Source organism: Crocuta crocuta, unplaced genomic scaffold (genome assembly GCF_008692635.1).
Source record: "Crocuta crocuta isolate KB4526 unplaced genomic scaffold, BGI_CrCroc_1.0 scaffold102, whole genome shotgun sequence".
NCBI classification, from domain to species: domain Eukaryota; kingdom Metazoa; phylum Chordata; class Mammalia; order Carnivora; family Hyaenidae; genus Crocuta; species Crocuta crocuta.
Window position 1 is genome coordinate 4,503,197 of NW_027530019.1, and position 21,710 is coordinate 4,524,906.

At 36.1% G+C, this 21,710-nt stretch overlaps 1 protein-coding gene across 3 annotated transcripts in view; it reads left to right on the forward strand.

The window, feature by feature from the left end:
• ATP8B4 (ATPase phospholipid transporting 8B4 (putative)) overlaps window positions 1-21,710 on the forward strand; it is a 232,666-nt gene that overhangs the window by 151,375 nt on the left and 59,581 nt on the right. For all 3 annotated transcript variants that reach the window (XM_077764430.1, XM_077764428.1, XM_077764429.1), the window contains exons 14-17: window positions 1,869-1,912; window positions 7,378-7,543; window positions 15,099-15,287; window positions 20,880-20,995. In XM_077764430.1, the coding sequence (XP_077620556.1) occupies window positions 1,869-1,912; window positions 7,378-7,543; window positions 15,099-15,287; window positions 20,880-20,995 (515 nt within the window). The remainder of the gene's footprint in view (window positions 1-1,868; window positions 1,913-7,377; window positions 7,544-15,098; window positions 15,288-20,879; window positions 20,996-21,710) is intronic.

Genomic DNA, 21,710 nt, shown 5'->3' on the forward strand with positions numbered 1-21,710 from the left:
ATATCACTTCCAGGAAATGATTCTAGGGGTATTATCAGACATGTAGACCAAGATTTATTTGTATAGATGTTTGTCTCAGGGCTATTTTTAGGGAAGGCCCTTGATTTTCACGAAGTATATGTATCACAAGATCTTAGCAAATCTTCAAATTTACAGACCCCATGATAGCTTGTAAATTCCCTCATAAAATGCAGGAAAGTGACTGAAATATTAACTAACCGCTTTAGACTCTTAATTTATATCCCATTATAATTTATAATGCATTTATGATACCATTAAGATACGTTCTTACTAAAACACTCACAGAATGTTTAAGAATCACATTCTTTTGTGTTCCTACAAGTTGGTCTTATTTATATCCTAGATCCAGACCTTGGGAAAACTTAGAATTCCATTCAGGTTTATCTAAATCTTCTATTTTCTAGCTTAGAACTTTTATTTTCAGCTTCTTTAACTTTTCTCACTTCCATTACCATCTTTATAAGCACGCCTTATTTGCAGGAACCATTTTACACAGAGGCACAGCTTTGTTTTGTCTTTATCATTTATGAGTTACTGCCTATGGCATACTGACTGGAACATAACCACAGCGAGTTTGAGATTTAAATTCCAGGAACTCGGTGAGGTTCATTCACTAGCTCTGGGACTCTGCCCACACAGTAGTCACAACATGTCTGGATTTAGACCCTGTGTTCCAGATAAACAGCAAATAACAATTCATCAGGGCTTTTTATGGTTCTAGCATTGTGTAATGAAAAGAGAGAGACTTGGGTTCAAAATCACACTATGCTGAATTTTTAGCCCCTGCTTAGTAATGTCAGGTGGATTTCTGTTCTTCAGTTCCCTCACCAATAGAATGGGAGTGAAAATCTTCATCTTGCAAGTTTGTTATGAAGACAAGTGCCTGGCACAGGACTGATGCAAGGAACCCTTATTATCATTACAATAAATAAAGTCTTGGCAAATAGCAACACATCTTCAAATGCCAGGCAAAAATTAGAAAAGTCTTAAAAGCTTCCAAATAGGAGAAAGCTAAAATAAATTATACAACATAGCTATGATACAGCCATTCAAAATTAGATTCACAAAGAACTTTTAATGACCAGAGAAAATTCTGACACTTGGGTTAGAAACAGCAGGAACCATATATTTTTGAACAATCTGAGAAATATATGTATACACACACATAATCAGCATGAAAAAAGTTCTATAAACACTGGTCATCTCTAGGGGGTGGGACTATTAGTAATTTTTATTTTCTACTGCAAACATCTTGTATTTTCCAACATATCTATAACAAGCATATATTGACTTTATACTAAAGTTCTTTTTCAATATTTGGCACATAGATGGCTATGTTTTACTGCAGGAGGCACTGACCTTGTTTAACTTTTACATGCTAATTTGACCTTGATGTTACACAAATGTATCTGGCCCAAACCAACACAGACAAAGATGGACTCCCTAAACTCAAGCACTGATGAGAATTGGTCTGTTTAGGATATCATATTGGATCTCCCAATAGTGAGGATAAAGTAGAAAACAATAATTTGCCTCTTGGAAACATCGTAGATAAAATGTAACAACAAAATGATAAAATTTACAGAAGAATATGATTTATGAGCTTTATATTTTGTTTTTAATGCATATTATATTTTAGTTCTATCTTGGGCAAATAAGAGTATTTCTCTGGGTTAATCACCCCGTCTAGGGTTTCAGTTTGAAAATATTCCTAAAAAGTTGACATTTGAATTCACAATGCCATTTAGTAATGGTGCCTTAATAAGTTAAGTGTATTTCTTAAAACAAAATGCCTTAATCTGGTTTCAATTTCATTTATTTTTAATTCTCAATTTTTGTTTTGGCAGGTGAAGTTGATGATGACATAGGTCAGAAGACAGACATGACTAAGGTGTGGAGGTGATAAATTTCATTCTTTTAATTTCAAATTATACATGCTTTTTTTGTTAAAGGATGAGTCCCTGGAGGGCTGATTTCCACTATGACCAGTTGAAATATTTAATATATAATATTAAAAAATAGATTCATAGGGTTCAAAATTCCTTCTATCGAGGTCTCTCAACCACAGTGTTCTTTCTGTTTTTTAATTCTTTTAGAGATATTTATATGTAAAGAAGTATTTTTCTCCAGTTTTTATATAGATGTCAGCTTACTATCTATACTGTTCTTAACTTTCTTTCTCAACAATGTATTTGAAATCTTTCTACAAAAGAGACAAAAAGTGCTTGCTTATACTTTTCTAATGGCTAAATAGTATTCTGTTATACTGATGTTCGATGACTCATGGTAAGGAGACACTAATGGAAATTCAGGATATTTCCGTTATTTGGCTAGTAAAAAAATGCAACAGAAAAAGCATTGTGTACTTAGGTTACTTTACATGGACTGTTTGCTATCTAACAAGTTATATTTCTAGAAATGGAATTCCTAAATCCAAAGTATGTCCATTAATAATTGATAAATATTGCCATTGTCTTCTTTAACATTTTTGCCAGTTTACCCTGCCACAGGCAATGTACAAGAGTGCTCTCCCCCACCCTTACCAATACAGTGTTTTGTCAGAGTTTTTGATATTTGGCAGAATAGTATAAAATTATGTATCAAAATGATTCCAGTTTTAATTTGTCTTATGGGTGAGGCTGGACATCTTTTTTATAGTTTTAATAGTTTACTGTATTTCATTTTTACCCATTTTTCTTCTTTTTTAATGTTCATTTTTTTTTTTTAGAGGGAGAGAGAACACAAGCCAGGGGAAAGGCAGAGAGAGAGAGGGAAACACAGAATCCAAAGCAAGCTCCAAGCTCTGAACTGTCAGTGCAAAGCACAATGCAGAGCTTGAACCCATGAACTGTGAGATCATGACCTGAGCCAAAGTCAGATGCTTTATTTATAATTTATTTCTTTTGAATTTTTTTAAATGTTTATTTTTGAGGAGGGGGGCAGAGGAGGGTGGAGACACAGAATTTGAAGCAGGCTCCAGGTTTAGCACATGGCCTGACACGGGGCTTGAACCCACGAATCCTGAGATCATGACCTGAGGTGAGGTCAGATGCTTAGCCAACTGAGCCAGCCAGGCGCCCCTTACCCATCTTTCTACTGGATTATCATCCATCCTTGGTTTCTGTAAATAAACATCCCTTGTCATGTCAAATTATTTTTTTTCAGAGTGTTTCTAGATTCTGTTTGCTAATGCTTTATATAGATATGAGCCTGTGGATGTATAACACACATCAGTCCTCAGGGTTTTGGGGGAAGTAATGTTTGTTTTGCTATCAATGTTAAATTTACTTTAGAAAGAGTATAATTTTTCTTATTTTTCCTTAGTTTTGTATTCTGTGGGACCGTTTATGTAACATAAAAATGATCCGTGTCTTAAAGTTGAGCAGAGTCTCTTCCTTTTAATTTTTTCTTTGTAGCTATTTTCTTTTCTTTTTTATTTTTTTAATGTTTTTTTATGAGAGAAAGAGAGAGAGAGACAGCGCGTGAGCAGGGGAAGGGCAGAAAGGGAGACACAGAATCTGAAGCAGGCTCCAGCCTCCGAGCTGTCAGCACAGAGCCTGAACCCACGAACTGTGAGATCATGACCTGAGCCATAGTTGGACACGTAACCCACTGAGCTACGCAGGCACCCCCTTTGTGGCTAGTTTTAAAAATAATTTCTCATTTTTGATTGTCTTTTTCCTTTCCTATCTTGATTATGTTAGAAAGTTGCCCCTTCTGCCCCAAAGAGTACAGCTTTTGGTTTTATTTATTATTTGGATGTATTTTCCTGTGTTTTGATCCGTTGCTCTGCTTTTATCTTTATTAATGCTGCCTTTCTTCATTCTTAAAGTTTCTTTTGTTCCTTTTCCAACTTCATACTTGGATGCTTAAGTTACTAATTTTATTTTTTTCCTTTTTTTGCACGAATGTTTATGGTTCTTAATTTTTCTGAGTACTTCTTTAATTTTATCACATAGATTTGACCTGTAGTTTATTAAACTATTTTTGTCATATCAGTTTGAATTTCCACATTGAAACACAGGTTTTTAAGGAAGAGTTTTAAAATTCCCAAGTGATAGAGGCTTTTCCCCCTAACTTTATTGCACTTTTAATAAAAGAATAGATTTATATTGTTTCTGCTTTTTGAAATTTATTGGGGTTGTCTTTGTGGCTCAATATAGTCAATTGTCAATGTTCCAGGCTTCTTAAAAAGAAAGCATATGTATATCCTGTTTTCAAGGTATAAACCAAGCTGTATGTCATTCAGTTCTACTTTGGAAATTACATTATTTATGTCTTCTGTGTCATTATTTATCTTTTATCTGTTAGCATGAAAGAGGTTAATTAGAGATTTTGCAAATCTCTCTCTATATATTTTACATAGCTTGAAATCTTCTTTTTTAATTTTTTTAACATTTTATTTATTTTTGAGAGAGAGATAGAGACAGCATGAACAGGGGAGGGTCAGAGAGAGGGGGAGACACAGAATCCGAAGACAGGCTCCAGGCTCTGAGCTAGCTGTCAGCACAGAGCCTGACGCGGGACTCGAACCCACTAACCGTGAAATCATGACCTGAATTAAAGTCGGACGCCTAACCGACTGAGCCACCCAGGCACCCCAAAATCTTTTTTTTAATGTTTATTTTATTTTTGAGAGAGACCCAGAGCGTAAGGAGGGGAGGGGCAGAGAGAGAGGGAGACACAGAATCCAAAGTAGGCTCCAGGCTCTGAGCAGTTGGTACAGAGCCTGACTTCAGGGCTCTAACTGTTGAACTGTGAGATCATGACCTAAGCTGAAGTCGAATGCCTAACTGACTGAGCCACCCAGGTGCCCCTAGAAATCTTTGTTTTAGAAGTGTTGATGCTACTTGGGGGTAAATTGATATATAGTGGTTACATTTTTTTTTTTATTGAATTACACAATTTAACATCAAACCTGGTCTTCTTTGACTCACTAAGTTCTTCTTGGCCTGAATTCAATCTTATTTGATATTAATGTCTTGACTTCTGGTGTGTTTTCATTTGCATTTGCCCACCTTTTATTTTCTGTATTTTTGAAACACTTTCTGTGTGTCTCTTGTGTACAGCTTAGGATTGGAGTTTGTTTTCCACTCCAATCTTTTAATAATGGAGTTTGGCCCATCTACATTGGGCCATATACTGTCTTAGTTATAATATTTTAGGTTGTACTTTGTGTCTAACAATATCTTTTGTGTTCTTTATATGGATTCTTTAGGAAAGAGTTTCATTGTTTTTCTACTGCATACTTTCAGGAGTTTACATAATACTCCTAATACTTTTTTTTAGTCAGTATCTATTAATTTCCTAATATGAACAATGATGAAATTATATTTCTGTCTCTTTCCCTCATATGTCTCTACTATTTTTATAGAAACTTCTTTATCTTAAATATATACAGATTTTTTAAAAATTAAAAATTTTTTTTAATGTTTTATTTATTTCTGAGAGAGAGAGAGGGAGACACAGAATCCGAAGACAGGCTCCAGGCTCTGAGCTAGCTGTCAGCACAGAGCCCGACACGGGGCTCGAACCCACAAACCATGAGATCATGACCTGAGCCAAAGTCGGACGCTTAACCGACTGAGTCACCCAGGCCCCAAATATATACAGATTTTTATTAGTTGATTTGAATTGTTAAATGATATCATCAGACCTTCAAATAATAAAATGAGGAAATCTGAATCTTCCCAGTTTTTAGCTGTCTTTTTATCTTGCATAGTCAAGGTACACGATATATACATTTTGTTTTGGTATCTTAATCTCTCTGTTTCTTCTGAATTTCGTCCCTTAGTTAAAGGGATTAAGTCCTCACCCCTAACAAGTCCGCAACTAATAGTTTTTCCAGTTATCTCTTACTTGGATGAGGTTCATCCTCTAGACTCAAGAAGGGTTTATAACAAATATGTGTGCCAACTTTATACTTGAATGACAGCTTGATTGACTCTAATCTCTTTGAGTCACAGTTTCTTCCCTGGGAGTTTCAGGGAAGTGTAAGGTCAGTGTGTATTTTATTCCTTATTAGTGAGTTGATCATTTTTTTCCACTAATGCAGTTGTTCTCAAAGTTTATCACATGAACAAAACAATCTATGATTAAATAAGTCTCTATGATTCTGGGATAAACACAACTAACTGAAGGTCCTGTATGCGTCTTCTCATATACTTGGAAAGAATATAAAATATTCTATAGTCTCCAAAACAAAGTATATATTAAAAGTATTGCCCCATCAACTGTTTTTAGTAAAAACATTATCACAGGGCTAGGGTTTTGAGTGATAAACTTTTAGAAGTACGTTCTGTGCTTTCCGGAAATCAGTGAATTAACAGGGATATTAGTTACTATTGAATCATCTTCCACTATTTTGTTGTACTCTATGTCTTTTATCATGTTCTTTTTTTTACTCAACACATTTTTAAGTGTATACTCAGCTGTGATTAACAGTACTCATGATGCAGCAAGGCAGATCCCTAGAACTTTTTCATCTTGGGTGACTGAAACTGTACTCCTTCAACAGCAAGTCCCCATTTCCCCATACCTTAAGCCCCTGGAAACGACCATTTTACTTTCTGTTTCCATCGGTTTTTTTGGTGCCTGATGTAAGTGGAATCATGCAGAAATTGTTCTTTTGTGACGGACTTATTTCACTTCACATTTTGCCCTCAAGTTTCACTCATGTTGTGCATAAAAACAGGATTATGGCTGTATAATATTCCATTGTATGTGTATACCACATATTCTTTATTCTTCATTTTTTGAGGGATATTTATTACCTCTTGGCTACTGCAAATAATGTTGCAATGAACATGTGAGTGCAAATATCTCTTCAAGATCCCAATTTTAACCCTACCATTATATTATGCAAGTGCCTCCAGAGAGATCTCCAAAAGCACTCTATAATAAAATACATTAATATTTTTGTGTTGGAAAATATTAATTCATCCTAAGTGGACTAAATAAAGTCTATAATTAGAGACATACCATTCTAGGTCAGATTTTGCTGCCAAAATGGAGTTCAAGTCAGGTCAGATTTTGCCATTGAGTAGATTTTGAAAAAAAACTTAGCATTTTCAGGACTTCTTTGATTTTGGAGTTGCAGTAAGTGTTTGAGGACCTGTATAGCCATTGGATATTTTTTTCCTTATGCTTTTGGAAGGTTTGCTGCTTTAGTGCTTGGCTCTGAAATGAGAAGATAATATTTAACAGTAATGAGGAAACAGAAAGCCATTGTAGTACCAGATGTTTGAGGCTGAAAAACCATACAAGCACTAAAAATATATAGAGGAAGTGTTTTTGAATTTTAAAAGATTATTGTTGAAAGGAGGTATATAGTTTTTTTCTCTTGTTCTCCTACAGAAAAATGAGCCTGTGGATTTCTCTGTCAATCCCCAAGCAGATAGAACATTTCAGTTCTTCGACCACCGTCTGATGGAATCCATTAAACTGGGGGATTCCAAAGTATATGAATTTCTTAGGTTACTTGCTCTTTGCCACACCGTAATGTCGGAAGAAAATAATGCAGGTAAGTACAAAGTGTGTTTCAGTGGTGAGGCTTGTGTTTCAGTTCAGAACTGATATTTTATTTAAAATATTTGGAATTAGAAGGATGTTCTAGTTAAAAGTATACATTGTGTATGGGGTTTACCTATCACCAGCTTTTCTTTGTATTTATTTATATCCTGAGTGTTTTCCAGAAACTATGGAGAGACTAGAAGGGAGAAGAAGAGTAATGAAAAGAGGAGGGCCCAAATGTGCCAAAAAAAAAGGAATGAAATATTTCTTATGGTTGAGCACCATGTTTGACTGTGAGCTTCTTGGTAGCCAGGACAAGTAGGAAAATAACAGTAGGAAAATAATTAATTTTCATTTAATAGAGGCAGATGATGATGAGGCATATGCTTAAATGAATGGGTTTTCCCAGTAATGGGGGTAGATATAGACTGATAGTAGAAAATTCTTACTTAGTCCCAATTATGAACAAGTCCTCACACAATTAAAATGGTTGGCTAGAACTCAACGTTCATAAAATAGAACAAAATCAGCTGGGACACTTTAATACTGAAGCAATGAGGCAGGTAGATAATGGTATAGTGAACCAGCTTCTTGCTCCAATTGAGCCCAATCTATTCCATTTGCAAGTTTGATTTCTATCTGCTGCCAATGAATAAAAATTACCACCCAAGTAATTTCAACTCAAAAGTGAAATCTGTAAAGGCTGTCAATATATACGTGTATGTCATATATATGTGTGTATACATGTTTTCTCTGTATATGTATATATATTATTTTTTTCTTTGTTGCAATTATATTCAAGCCTTAGCTGTGTCCTTGATATGCTGGGCTAATCCGTTCCCTCAGTTTTCATTGCTGTGAGGATTCACATAATTATATTTATGACTTAAATTGATCTTTATAATTCTACAGCCAATGATTATATTTTTTATCTGAAGATACCACAGTGCCTTTAAGTACATTTCTTTTATCTTTGCCTTTGAGTTTATTTTATGTCCTGAACTATTTTAATAGCAATCTGTTTTTATTTTTTTTTAGATCTCTTTGAGGATCTTAATTATTCTTCATCTGAAAGTTTTTTGTTTCCTCTATGAGGTTTCATTTTATCGAATATTGGCTTTTGAATTCTGTGTCTAACTTTAATGTTCTCAAACGTTTGATGACTTATGGTTGCCTGTTCTGATTTGTGTTTGAGAATCCCTGTTTGTCCGTTGGTGAGTGTGGGTTTTAATTACAGTGGCCAATCTCCCAAGACTGTGGGGGAGAGGTATGGCTGGCCTTGTGGGTGGGGGGTCCTCCCTCCAGGAATTTGTATGGCATCTGGGGCTATCTTACGTTTTCAGATCAGGTGCTAGGAGTCTGTGCCAATACTTTGACTTGAGAGAGAGTTATACTTAAGGCCTGGCCTGGAAGAAAATATCAGTCATTGAGTTCCTTTCCCTCATTTTCTTTCTCTTATCCTCATGGAGTTCTGGGGTGATTAGGGCTCTTGATTTTAGTCTCCAGCTGCAGAAATCAAATCTTTGAGGTTTCCAGAAGTGGGTTATGCACTTTGTTTAGGGGAGCATGTGGTTTTATTCTAGAGGCCACTGTCACTGAAGCCTGTTCAAAGTAAGCTGGGAGGTAGAGGAGCTCAAATGGGTTGGGGTGCTGAGTGCAGTTCTTCAACTAACTTTACTAATGATGCTCCCAAGAGCACTTCTCTTCTCATTTGTTGACTCTGAGTTTGGAGACTCTTTTGGAGATTTCTCTTCTGTATTCATTTCCTTCTGCAAATGCTTTGAGCTGTGTTTTTCTCTTCTTCATTGATCAAATCTACTTTTCATCTACAGATGTTCATCACATATCTAGTTTACTGATCGTATTCATTTTTATTTTCTAGTATTTGAAATCTTTTCATAATGTGATTTAGTTATATCACATTGAAACATACTGATCTTAAGTGTGTAATTTGAGGGGCGCCTGGGTGGCTTAGTCGGTTAAGCGTCCGACTTAGGTCATGATCTCGCAGTTCGTGGGTTCGAGCCCCGTGTCGGGATATGTGCTGACTGCCAGCTCAGAGCCTGGAGCCTGTTTCAGAGTCTGTGACTCCCTCTCTGTCTGACCCTCCCCTGCCCACGCTGTCTCTCTCTCTCTCCTAGAAATAAATAAAACATTAAAAAAAAATTAAGTGTGTAATTTGACAATTATATGTATCCATATAACCCCCAATCCCAACAGGGTAGAAATCTTTTCTGTTACTCTAGAGAGATTATTCATATGCCTTTCCAGTCCATATTCCCAACCCCCCTGCCCAGCCAACTACTGCTGTGATTCCTATCATCAAAGATGAATTTTGCCCGTTTTTGTACTTCATATAAATGGAATCATACAATATGTATTCTTTTGTGTCTGGCTTCTTTCATACAATGTAATGATTTTGTTATTCATCCATGTTGATATATCAATAGTTCATTCATTTTTTTTAAGTTTATTTATTTATTTATTATTTTTTAATGTTTTATTTATTTCCAGGAGAGAGAGAGACAGCGTGAGCAGGGGAGGGTCAGAGAGAGAGGGAGTCACAGACTGAAACAGATTCCAGGCTCTGAGCTGGCTGTCAGCACAGAGCCCGACGCGGGGCCCGAACCCACGAACCGCATGATCATGACCTAAGCGAAAGTGGAAAGTCAGACGCTTAACGACTAAGCCACCCAGGCGCCCCTATTTATTTATTTTTGAGAGAGAGAGCAAGTGGGAGAGGTGCAGAGAGAGGGAGACAGAGGATCCAAAGCAGGTTCCTTGCTGACAGCAGAGAGTCTGATGTGGGGCTCAAACTCACGAACTGGGAGATCATGACCTGAGCTAAAGTCAGCCACTTAACTGACGAAGCCACCCAGGCGCCCCAATAGTTTGCTCTTTTATTGCTGAGTAAGAATACATTATGTTGTGACTGTACCACAGTTTTCTTTTCTAGTCCTCTGTGGACATTTGTGTTGTTTCCAGCTTTGGGCTATTATGAATAAAGCTGCCATAAACATTTTTATGTCTTTGAAAAATATTTTAAAAATTTGTTTTTGGTAAATGCTTAGGTATGAAAATTGCCAGACCATACGTGAGTATATGTTTAACTTTATAAGAAACTGCCCAACCACTTTTCAAAAATGGTTGTATCATTTTACATTCCCACCATCAGTGTTTGAGAGCTGTAGTACCTTTACATTTTTACCAACATTTAGTATTGTCTTTCTTAAATTTTACCCATTCTTGTGGATATTGACTAACATCCTGCCATATAGAGGTATTTTGAAGTAAAGAGAGTTAAGTTACCAAATTTTGAGTCGGGGGGGATTATTTTGCTCTCCTTTTAAAGATTTATTTACAGGATAGATAGCTTAAATCCATGCATGTTAAAGTACCTTGAAAAACATAAACTTTTATTATATAAATGTTAATTATGGAAAAGAATAGAACCATATCTAACAAACTTAAAATTTATGATTATATATTTTATAGTTGAAGCTATTGCTTTTATTTTAAATGTGTACTGTTTCATGAAGAAGTCATTTGGAGAAGCTGACCTTCTCATTCGCTTCTCCAGGATGAAATTGCACTGCAGGAAAAGTGGACAGTATAAGTGTTTTAATAGAATTTTTCTTCTATTTTAATGTATGGCAATTCAAGAGATAAAAGTTTTAGAATTTTTTTCTTATTGCCTCGTTACATCAATCCTTTAAAATTTATTGAGGTTTGCTTTATGGTCTGGTCTGTATTCAATTTCCATAAATGTTTCATGTGTGCTTGAAATGAGTGTGTATTCTATAGTTATTAGGTACTAAGTTCTAAACATATCACTAGATAATGTTTATTAATGGTATTGTTCAATTTTCTACCTCTCTGTGGATTATTTTGACTACTCAGCTTCACAATTAAGGAGTGTTAAAATTGTCAACTGTAATGGTACATTTGTCTCTATTTGTAGTTATGTCAATGTTTGCTTTCTATGTTTTAAGGTCATGTTATTAGTTATATACTAGTTTAGACTTATGTCTTCTTAATACTTGTGTCTATATATTGAGCCTCCTTATCTCTAGTAAAATATTTGCCTTAGAGTTTATTTTGGCTTATATGAATATAGTTATAGGTATTTTGCTTTTATTAGTATTTGCATTGTTTATCTTTTCCCACTATTACCTGCCAATATTTTTCTTTGTGTTTTAGATGCATCTTTCGTGAATGGTGTAATTTTGACATTTAAAAAGAATAGTGTGGCAGAACTAAATGTTAAGCAGAAATTTTAGTCCATTACCTTTATTGATTATTGATATATGTAGATTTTAAGTATTTAATATATAATTATTGATATATTTAATTTATTTCTACCATCTTTGTATTTTATATTTGTCCCATCTTTTGTCTTTGTGGTTTTTTCCCCCTCATATGGATTTAGTCCATTTTTACTTCTGCTTTGGAATCCTTACTTGTCTTTTAGTGGTTAGCCTAGAAATTTTAGCATAATGAACTTATCAAAGCCTAAGCCTTCTTTTAAACAAAACAAAGACTTTAGAATCGATCCTTCAATACTAATCAACCCTGTCCTGACTTACGCAGTATTCTTGTCAAGTATTTTCTTTTTTAATCCCACAAGAAGTTAATTTTATTGTTTTTATAGTCAGTGTTTGCTTAGATTTATCATATACATACTTACTCATTTCTGTGCTCTTCAATGCTTGTCCCATCTCTGATCTTCTGTTGACATAAAGTGTATTCTTTAGAATTTCTTTTAGGGAGAAACTCATGCTAGTAAACTCGCAAAAACTTTGAAAAAAAAAAAACCCTTCATTTTGCTATTATTCCTGAACATTTTGCTATGTCCCGAAATTTAAAGTGACAGTTTTCTCTTAGCACCTTGAAGGTACTCCACTGTATCTTGCTATTTCTGTTACTGTATAGTCAGTTCTTAGTCCAATTGTGGCTTGAAGGTCATCAGTCTTATCTCTCTGGCTACTTTTAAGATTTCTTCTTCCATGTTATCACTCTAGGTGTAGATTTTAAAAATATGTATGTATTACTTGAAATTCATTGAGATTCTTGAATCTGTAGAATGTCATTTTTTACCACTTCTGTAGTTTGCTTGGCTATGTATTTCTTTCAGCTTTGCCTCTGACTCATTTTCCCTCTCATATTAGATCTTCACTGTCAGAATTTTCATTCTGTTCTTTATGTGTTTTAACAAGTCTCTCATTTTTTCCCCTTCCCTATCTCTCTGGGATATTTTCTGATAGTTTCTTCATTTTTTCACAGTACACCACTTTCTCTAGCAATATCTAATTTGCAGTTTTTAATTTTTAATCTCTACAAAGTCTTTGATTCTTTTTCAAATCTGCTTAATTATATGCCTTTATTTTTTTAAAATCTATTAAATATTTGTGTGTGCTATTTCTAATACTTCCAATATCTGAAAATTTTGACGATCTTATATTCTTTCTGTTGCTTCTCATTGTGCCTTATTTATTGTGATTTTAATGATATTTCACTGTGAGATGACCATTTTACTTAGAACTTTATTTGCAGAAATTTTTTGGGTCCTGAGGTGAAGGCTAATTCTTCCAGAAAGGACTTGTATTTTCTTCAGTCAGTGTTCTAATATAGGAACATATTAAACTAAACTTTCAGTTTGATTTTTTTTAAGTCATTCAAATATTAAGAATTTAGGATGCAAATATGCATGAAAGTCAGTCTTTGGTCATAAAGTTTCAGCAGAAAACTTTTTTTCTTTCCACTTAAAGGTAGGCGGTTTTCCTTATAGGCACTCTTAAAGGAGCCACTGATTTCCAATTCTCCCTTGTACCAAGAGAGTAGTCTTCTGAAGGCCCAACATATATATTTTTAATTTATTTATTTATTTTGAGAGAGACAGAGACAGTGTGAGTGGGAGAGGGGTAGAGAGGAAGAGGGAGAGAGAGAATCCTAGGCAGGCTCCATGCTGCCAGCTCAGAGCTTGACCCAGGACTTGAACTCACAAAACCACGAGATCATGACCAGAGCTGAAACCAAGAGTCTGATGGTCAACTGACTGAGCCACTCAGGTACCTTTGGAGGCCCACTTTTAAGGGATGGTCTCCCACTAAACTTCTTACCTGGGCTATGTCTGCTGTAACTCAAGCCCTCAGAGGCTGGAAACCAATGATCAAAGATCAGAAAATGTCCTTAAGGCAAAAGCTGGCTACAGTAATCCCTTTATTCTGTCTGTATTTTTAACCTCAGTCTTTGGCCTAGTTTTTGTTTTCTTACCAGTACCTCTTTTATGGATGTATTTGAAATTATTAAAATGTTTTATACTGAATCTACAGCTGTTTGTAGCAAGGAAGTTAGTCGTGGCACCCAGTTACTATATTGCGGAAATGAAAGTTAAATAATTTCATAGGTAGATAAATTAACTGCTATAATTTTCCCCTTTATGAATTTCAAAATTAGTTTATGCCTCCTGTACCCACTGTATAAAATTTATAAAGGCAAAGCTAATAATTTCGTCTATGAAGTCCTCTAATCTCACCCCTACAGGAGTAACCAATTGGTAACATTTGGTGTACATCATTTGACCCTTTATCTATATAAATTAATAACTGCAGTAGGTAGGTGGTTTATTTGTTTTACATAAGAAGGAATCATAGTATATACATTAATATGCAACTCATTTTCTTAAGAATTGACCTTGCACATAACCTCAAGTCAGTACCTAGAAATATCTTTGCCTATGTTTTCAAATGTATTTTTATAAACAAAGATAATATAGTTTTACATAAATATCTTACTTTGTAGATGCTCTATTTTTTTGGTTTATTGTTTTTGTTTGGGTTTGGTTTGGTTTGATTTTTTGGCTTATTGCATTCTTTTTCTCTCTTCTCCCCTTTCTCCCAGCCCAATATATACACAGCATCACGGGCCAAGAATAAACACACTGGTTTGATTTCTTACATTTCAAGGAGTTTCTTATATGCATTATAATAATATGGCCATTAGTGGCCGGCTGAAGTGAGACTTGAATATCTGCTTCCTCACTCTTGGGCTGTGTGATCTTGCAAAAATCCTATAAACTTTTCAGCCATAGGTCACTGGGATAAAGTGGAAATCATAATTTTTTTAATAATCCCTACCTCAGAGGCTTATCATGAGGATTATGTGCATTAATACATATTAAGTGTTTTAGTTTGTGAAACTTTCACTTCACATGTCTAGTCGCTGAAAATACAAAATCGCAGCCTCTGACCTGAGAAACTTTTAGCATTGTGGAGAGTAAGGCACAGGTATTTTTATATAAGGTGATAGGGACCCTGATGGTGGGTTGCGTGGTGTCCTGTAGTATCTCGCAGTACAGGCACTTGGTCCAGCTGGTTGGCATGTAGAAAAGTTCTGATTTCTGGAGCTAACATTTTAGATGAGTGTTAGAGAATGAACTGGAGTTAGCATTGTCATTCTGTGAATGTTAGCAATGCTCAATATCAATACATTTGTTTCTTTTCCTTTTTTGTTTAATACAATCTTTTTTGTCTATTGTTTAATGCGATAGTTTCTTTTCCTTTTAGGAAAGCTGATCTACCAAGTTCAGTCACCTGATGAAGGGGCTTTAGTGACTGCTGCAAGAAATTTTGGGTTTATTTTTAAGTCTCGAACCTCAGAGACAATAACAATAGAAGAATTGGGAACCCTGGTTACTTACCAGCTTCTTGCCTTCTTGGACTTCAACAATATCAGAAAAAGGATGTCTGTCATAGGTATGACTGGTAGCTGAGATTATGTTTGATCTTTTGATAGTACTCATCACATTGATGCTTCTCGAGCATGATTTCACTCCTGGTTACATACTGAGAATTGTGGTATCTTTGTAACTTGATGAACTTTCATTTTCAACTTAGCTGCAACAGTACAGTAGTAAGTATAACTAATGTGTAGCAAGTGCTTACTGAGTCCAGCACTACTGTAGATGGTCTACATGAATTAACTGCTTTAATTATCACAACAAGCCTATAAGGTAGGTACTCTTATTTCTTGCCCATTTTAAAGATAACAAAACTGAGACATACAGAACTAATCACTCCTCAAATACTAATCATTGTGTTTGCTAGAGATGTTTCCCAGGTTCTCATCACTACTTGCCTCTATTATTGCAATATCTTCAAAACTATCTCCTCTTAAAATAATGATCTGTGCTGATACCAAGGTGGTATTTCCAAAACCTTGGTAGCTTTCTAGAATTTAGAAGGTAACATTCTTAGCATGGCATTAGAGATTATTTGCAATCTGATCTCAGTCTGCTTTTCTTCTACTTCCTCAAACTTCCCCAGTCTCACTAGATCTCACTATTCCAGGTATGTGTTGTGCACTTTCACCCTTTGTGTGTGCTATTTCCCCTACCTAGGACTCTCTTTTTCCCTACTTCTCTTCGTGGAAAACTTCTACTCACCTGGAAATGTCCCATTTAAATGCCACCTGTTCTTTCAATTCTTCTTCTTTCCAAATAACTGCACCCTCCTCTGTTTCTCAAAGCACCTAGTTCGTAACACCAGTGTGATACCAGCGCCGTGATTCTCATGGCCTTGGATACCAGCGCCGTGATTCTCATGGCCTTCCCAATTGTTAGAGTATGTGTTAGAGGGCAGTGCTATGTTTTAGCCATCTTACCTTGCCCAAGACCCAGCACAGAGCCTGGCACATAGAAGGTTTTCTATAAATGTTAAATAAAGTTTAACCCAATACTTTGTAACTTACGAATATCCTAATCATATTAAATCAATTTCTACTGTGGAAAACGTGTGTGTACATGGTTGGGTATTTGGCCTCTAACTACTGGAAACTAGCTGTGGGAGAATGCTCTCAGCAGGTAAAAATCAATCATCATCTGAGGATGTTTATGTTTATTCTTTTGACAATAGGCTGTAGGCAGTCATCATCAGTGCTGCCGATGAGCACATACACTGCTCTAGGCGTTGGCCTAACCATGTATCGGCAGAAGCTATCTTCTATTTACAGCTTCAGGGGAGGTGTTACTAATGTGGGGTTGGCCTAGAACTGGCTTCTCTTTGTTATGAGGGTGTTGACAAAAACCTAAAATTGCTACACAGGGGAATTTTGGCTTTTCCCCAGCATCAGTCACCACTATGGGCTGTGGAGAAATCACAGCCTAACCACAAACTTCAGATGTTTGACTTAATGGGTCCCATATGAAGCAAGGTAATGTTCCACCACAAAATGCATGGAGGCTTATGGGCTTTATTTTGGTTCTGTTTGGTTTTTAATCAGAAGGAATTTGAAAGAGGGGCTCCACTAGGGTAGAAAAGTCTCTGATAACAAGGCAAAAAAACAATGCTAGTCTCATGATTGTCACATGGCTTGGTCTGTGGGGACAACACCCTGATGTGAAGACTCAGATATTTGCTGCTGCTGCTGCTTCCTCTTCTCTTCCTTTTCCTTCTCCTCCTCCTCCTCCTCTTCCTCCTCCCCTTTTCTTTCTTTCTCTTCCTCCTCCTCTGCCTCCTCTTCCTCTTCTGTTTCCTCTTTTTCCTCCTTCCTTTTTTTGGAGGAGGGGAGCTATCATTCATTGAATCATGAATGTATAGTTTCAGTTCTAGTACTACTTTCATTCTGAGGCAAGAGCCCTGGTTTAATTCAGTTACCTAAATAAAAATAAGAGTTCTATGTAGAACTTTGTCAGAGGATATAGAATCTACTATACTGATAAACATATAAATCTTATTATACAGTTTTGGAAGGACCAATGCTGATAAAAATAGAGACAAAATTCAAAGATATTAATAGAGCTGAGTGGCACATAAACATTAAAGATTAAGTTAGGCTAGCTCCTTGAAAAGCCCTTGCAGGTCTTAAGTAAGACTTGTTCAACTATAAACTTTTTAGATATGATCAAAGTACAAATCACACTGCCATGACAGGCATTTCTCTATATGGATATATGAATAGCCATCCAACTGAGATATGGCAAAATAGAATTATTCATCACCATTCACAGAGTTAACTATTACATACACTCTTATAGCATACACCTGGAAACCATTTCTTTTTTTCTTTTTATGTCATAAAGGCATAGCTGCTTTCAATGAATTTTGCATAACCACAATTCACCTCAATTAAGCAAATATTTAGTAAGTGCCTACCACATCCCAGGGATTTGAAGCTAAGGGAGAATGTGGAATTGAAAAGTGTTCTGTGTGATTGCACCCAGGAGAAGATGGTGAAGCAGGGTACGAACTAGGCTGAAAAACGAAAGGTCTTGATGATTCCTGTTTATGCCATGTTCAAGAGTCCCTACTTGATCCAGGGCAGAGGGAAACTATTGCAGGATTCTGAGCAGTAGTGTGAAGATGACTCTGGATGGATTACAGAAGAGTGAAGAGAAGTGGGATTGAAATAAGTAAAACATTTAGGTTAATGTGAAAATATAGGCAAGAGATAAGGTGATGAAGAGAAATTCATGACCGCAGTTGGTTGTATGGGTGGTGGAGGGGAGGAGTTTGAGTGATGGCTGGATATCTGATTTGGGAGACTGAGTGAAGGGTGAAATTGGTTATCGGGGCAGAAACATAGGAAAGGTATCTGGTTATTAGAGGAAGATAATGTGTGCAGTTTGAATCTGGTGTGGCTGAGCACATCCAAAAGGAGGTGTCTCGTTGGTGGTTGGGTATACAGGTTCGAAGGGAGTGCTGAAGATGGATTTGGGCAGGATATACACATTTAAAAGCAATCATTCTGTCAAGGTAACCTGTAGCCATAGAAATAAGTATGACTGCATGAAGAGTGGGAGGGAATTAAATCCTAGGGAAGTCTTTGAGGAAGAACAGTGTATAAAGGACCAGTAAGAGGAGAAGACTCTATTACTAAAAATCTATGACTTTTGTCCAGACCTTGCCCACATGTTATCTTGACCATTTAAAACTTATGTTCTTTTAAATCTATTTTTAAAAGGCTAGCTTCTGAAATGAGTGAGATATGATTAGCCTTGAGATTTCCTAAGAGAAATGAGTAAAAACCTTGAAGAAAGAGAAAACACTTGTTGATCTGCAAAAGGAAAGTATTAGTGAGTAAAATTAAGCAGGATTCCATGAAATTGGATTTACACAAACTCTAAGGGGCTAATGCTCGATTAAGAAAAAACATGGAAGGAATGTAAACTCTTTACTAAATGAGAAGAATATAGATTGGAAAGGACTTTAGGAGTTGGGTCGTTTAAATATCTCCCTTTTCTCATGTAGAAACTGAGACAAAGAGATGGTAAGCGATTTGAACAAATCATAACTGGCTTGTGATTTCCTAGACCAGTGGTTCTCTGTGGGTGGTCTGGGGAAACCTAAGAAACTTTGAGAGCTTTTCAGAGGATGCACAAGCACAAAAGCATTTTCATAATAATACTAATGTTATTTGTCTTTTTAATTCTTTTTTCATCTTACAAAAGCCACCTGATGTGTGATATCAAACCAGATTGAACTACAGAAGCAGATATGAGAATCTAACCATCCTTTAAGCCAGGCATTAAATAGACCTGTAATCATGTAAAACAGTGCCATTCCAAAATATAAATTTCTTTGTTGTGGAAAATATAATTATTTTTCATAGAAATGTTATTTGTGTTAATGTGTCATATGTTTATTACCATAATTATTATAATAATCATATTATTATAGTAATATAATTAGTGCCCTAAGACCACTGTTATAATAAAATTTCTCAACTTTAATTTCTAATATGGTAAATATTATTAGATATAACCCACTTAAAAATGACTGGAGTTCTCACAAAGTTTTAAGAGTGTACAAGGGTTCTGAGACCAAAAAGTATGAGAACTGATGCTCTAGCTTAGACTATAAAAAACAATCATAGGGAAGTCATACTGGTAAAAGTAGAAGGCACATACTTTGCCTTTATAGCTCTGGTGATAGAAGGGAGAAAATATGGCAGAAATTGGATTGCTGTAGAAGAAAAGCAGGAAAGGCTTCCCTAGAATTAAATGTTTTTTCCCCCACTTGAACAGTTAGATAAATTCTATACGATTCTCCCTTCCCCCAGCTTTCCCCTAATGGGGGCAATTAGGGCCGGGGTACAAGAAAAACTGCATGGCTTCTGGCATCTAGGAGAGCTGACCATGGTCTTAGGAGAGAAGACAAGTCCTCGGCAAGTCTCAACCCAAAAAGGTTCCCAGGGTGTATTATATATATTCAAAGCCAGGAGGAAACTAGAATAGATGAAGTCTTAGCTAAGAGTAACTCAAGGTTAGAAGGGAAATTAATTTATTGTACTTTGTTATTTATATTTCTTTAAATCATGCTTTAAATTTTATATTCTATTAAATTAAGGTAGTCAATATTTATGTTCATCTGTTTTGAGCCATTCTGGTGTTAGAGAAAAGTTTTAATTGAGTGGAAGGCATGTAATAGTCTTTGACTTGATGAAGCTTGTGATGGTCAATGTTCAGACCATGAAGTTGTGACCCAAAAAGTTGTTTTAAATTGTAGGTAGTTACTTGCAAGAACTAGATTGTCATGTCATGTCATTCATTCAACAGGTAGTTAGTATGTGCCAAGCTGTAAAACCATGCCTACAAATGTAGGTATATTCTATGGTTTCAAAAAGGATTTTTCTGAAGCAGTATGTGTCACAGCTGGGTGAAGACTTCCGAACTAGAGATGAGACTGTCATTCTCAAACCTAGGGGGGCAGATTAAAAATATAGCCAGCTAATATAGACTTCCAGTTAAAGGAAGGTAGAAAATAATTCTGAAAGCCCCCTATGAGGTATGCTTGCAGCCAGGATTGTGACCCAAAAATCAGCCACCAAGAATGAAAGAAAGGGCTTTTCCAAGGAGTAAAGAGGATAAAGAAAAACATCAGCAAAGACTGAAAGCTAATGCATAAACCATGGCTTTGAGTGGCTAGAATTCCATGTGGATATCATTTAGTATAATACTGAAAGTTGATTCCTACAGTAGGTCTTGAGTTTTGCAACAGGAAACAGGCAAGCAAAGCTTCAATTTGGTTCAATCGAGAAGACTTAATTTGAATTTATCAACTCTTCAACATAGTAGGTAAGAAGAATAGTAAGGTTGTATACATCAGAATAAAAACACTTATTTCTGAGTTTGGGAAATCAAAGGATTCCAGTAGATGGAACATTTCTAAGTTAATAGAACAGGAATAAAGCCAAGTGACTTACTAGTGACCTTCTAGTTAAAGACACTAGGTATTTTACTACTGGCTAAAATGTTAGGCCCGTTTTCAAATTTCCTAGCTGGAGCCCTGGAAAAGTCTAGTTTTGACGGATTTCATTGATTATCCACTATGCAAAATTTTTCTTTTTAGTTCGAAACCCAGAAGGACAGATTAAGCTTTATTCTAAAGGAGCAGACACTATTCTGTTTGAAAAACTGCATCCATCCAATGAAGACCTTCTGACTTTGACAACAGACCATCTCAATGTAAGTGCCTCTGTCTTAAGGTTAGCACAGTGGCCCTTTGGCCACTTCCTGTGATTAGGTCTTATTTTAAAAATATAAGCTGAATGATCTGACGTTTGAAATAGAAAGCACAGGAAACTGTGCCAAGAAATGTCTGAAACCTGGCACATGGGCTCCTGCCCTGCTGCAAGTCTGATCAGTCTTACCACAGCTGGACGAACACACAGCAGCTCTGAAGTAGCCACTGCGTATCGGCTCCTGAACTCTGGCCAGGAGAAGGGTCAGAACAAATCTGCTGTATCTCCCTTGCAGTTTGAAGCTTCTTCCCTAGAGACTGGACTGGTTCTGGGAAGAGGAGCAAGACACTTGCTTTCCTTTGGGTTCTGATGTGTCTGACACCAAAGGAATCCCTTATGATTACCCCCAGGAAATAGGTTAGGATTGTGCTTAGATGCTTGAGGAGAAAATCACAGACAGCTTTCTCCTCCTCCTGATCAGGTCCTTCTGATCAGATCATAAATCATGACGAGTCACTCATGTTCTCTAGGTTGAAGTTACCAAATGCATACATTCTGAGACTATGTCTTTACAAAAGCTTTCTGAAGGGAGGAGGAGTAATCTTTGGCTTTTTTTTTGGCAAAAGAGTAAGAGACTATGAATTAATATGAACATTAACCTGGTTTAAACCTGAGATTCAAGTGTCTCTCTGATAATTGTTTGAGGTTCCATTTAACCG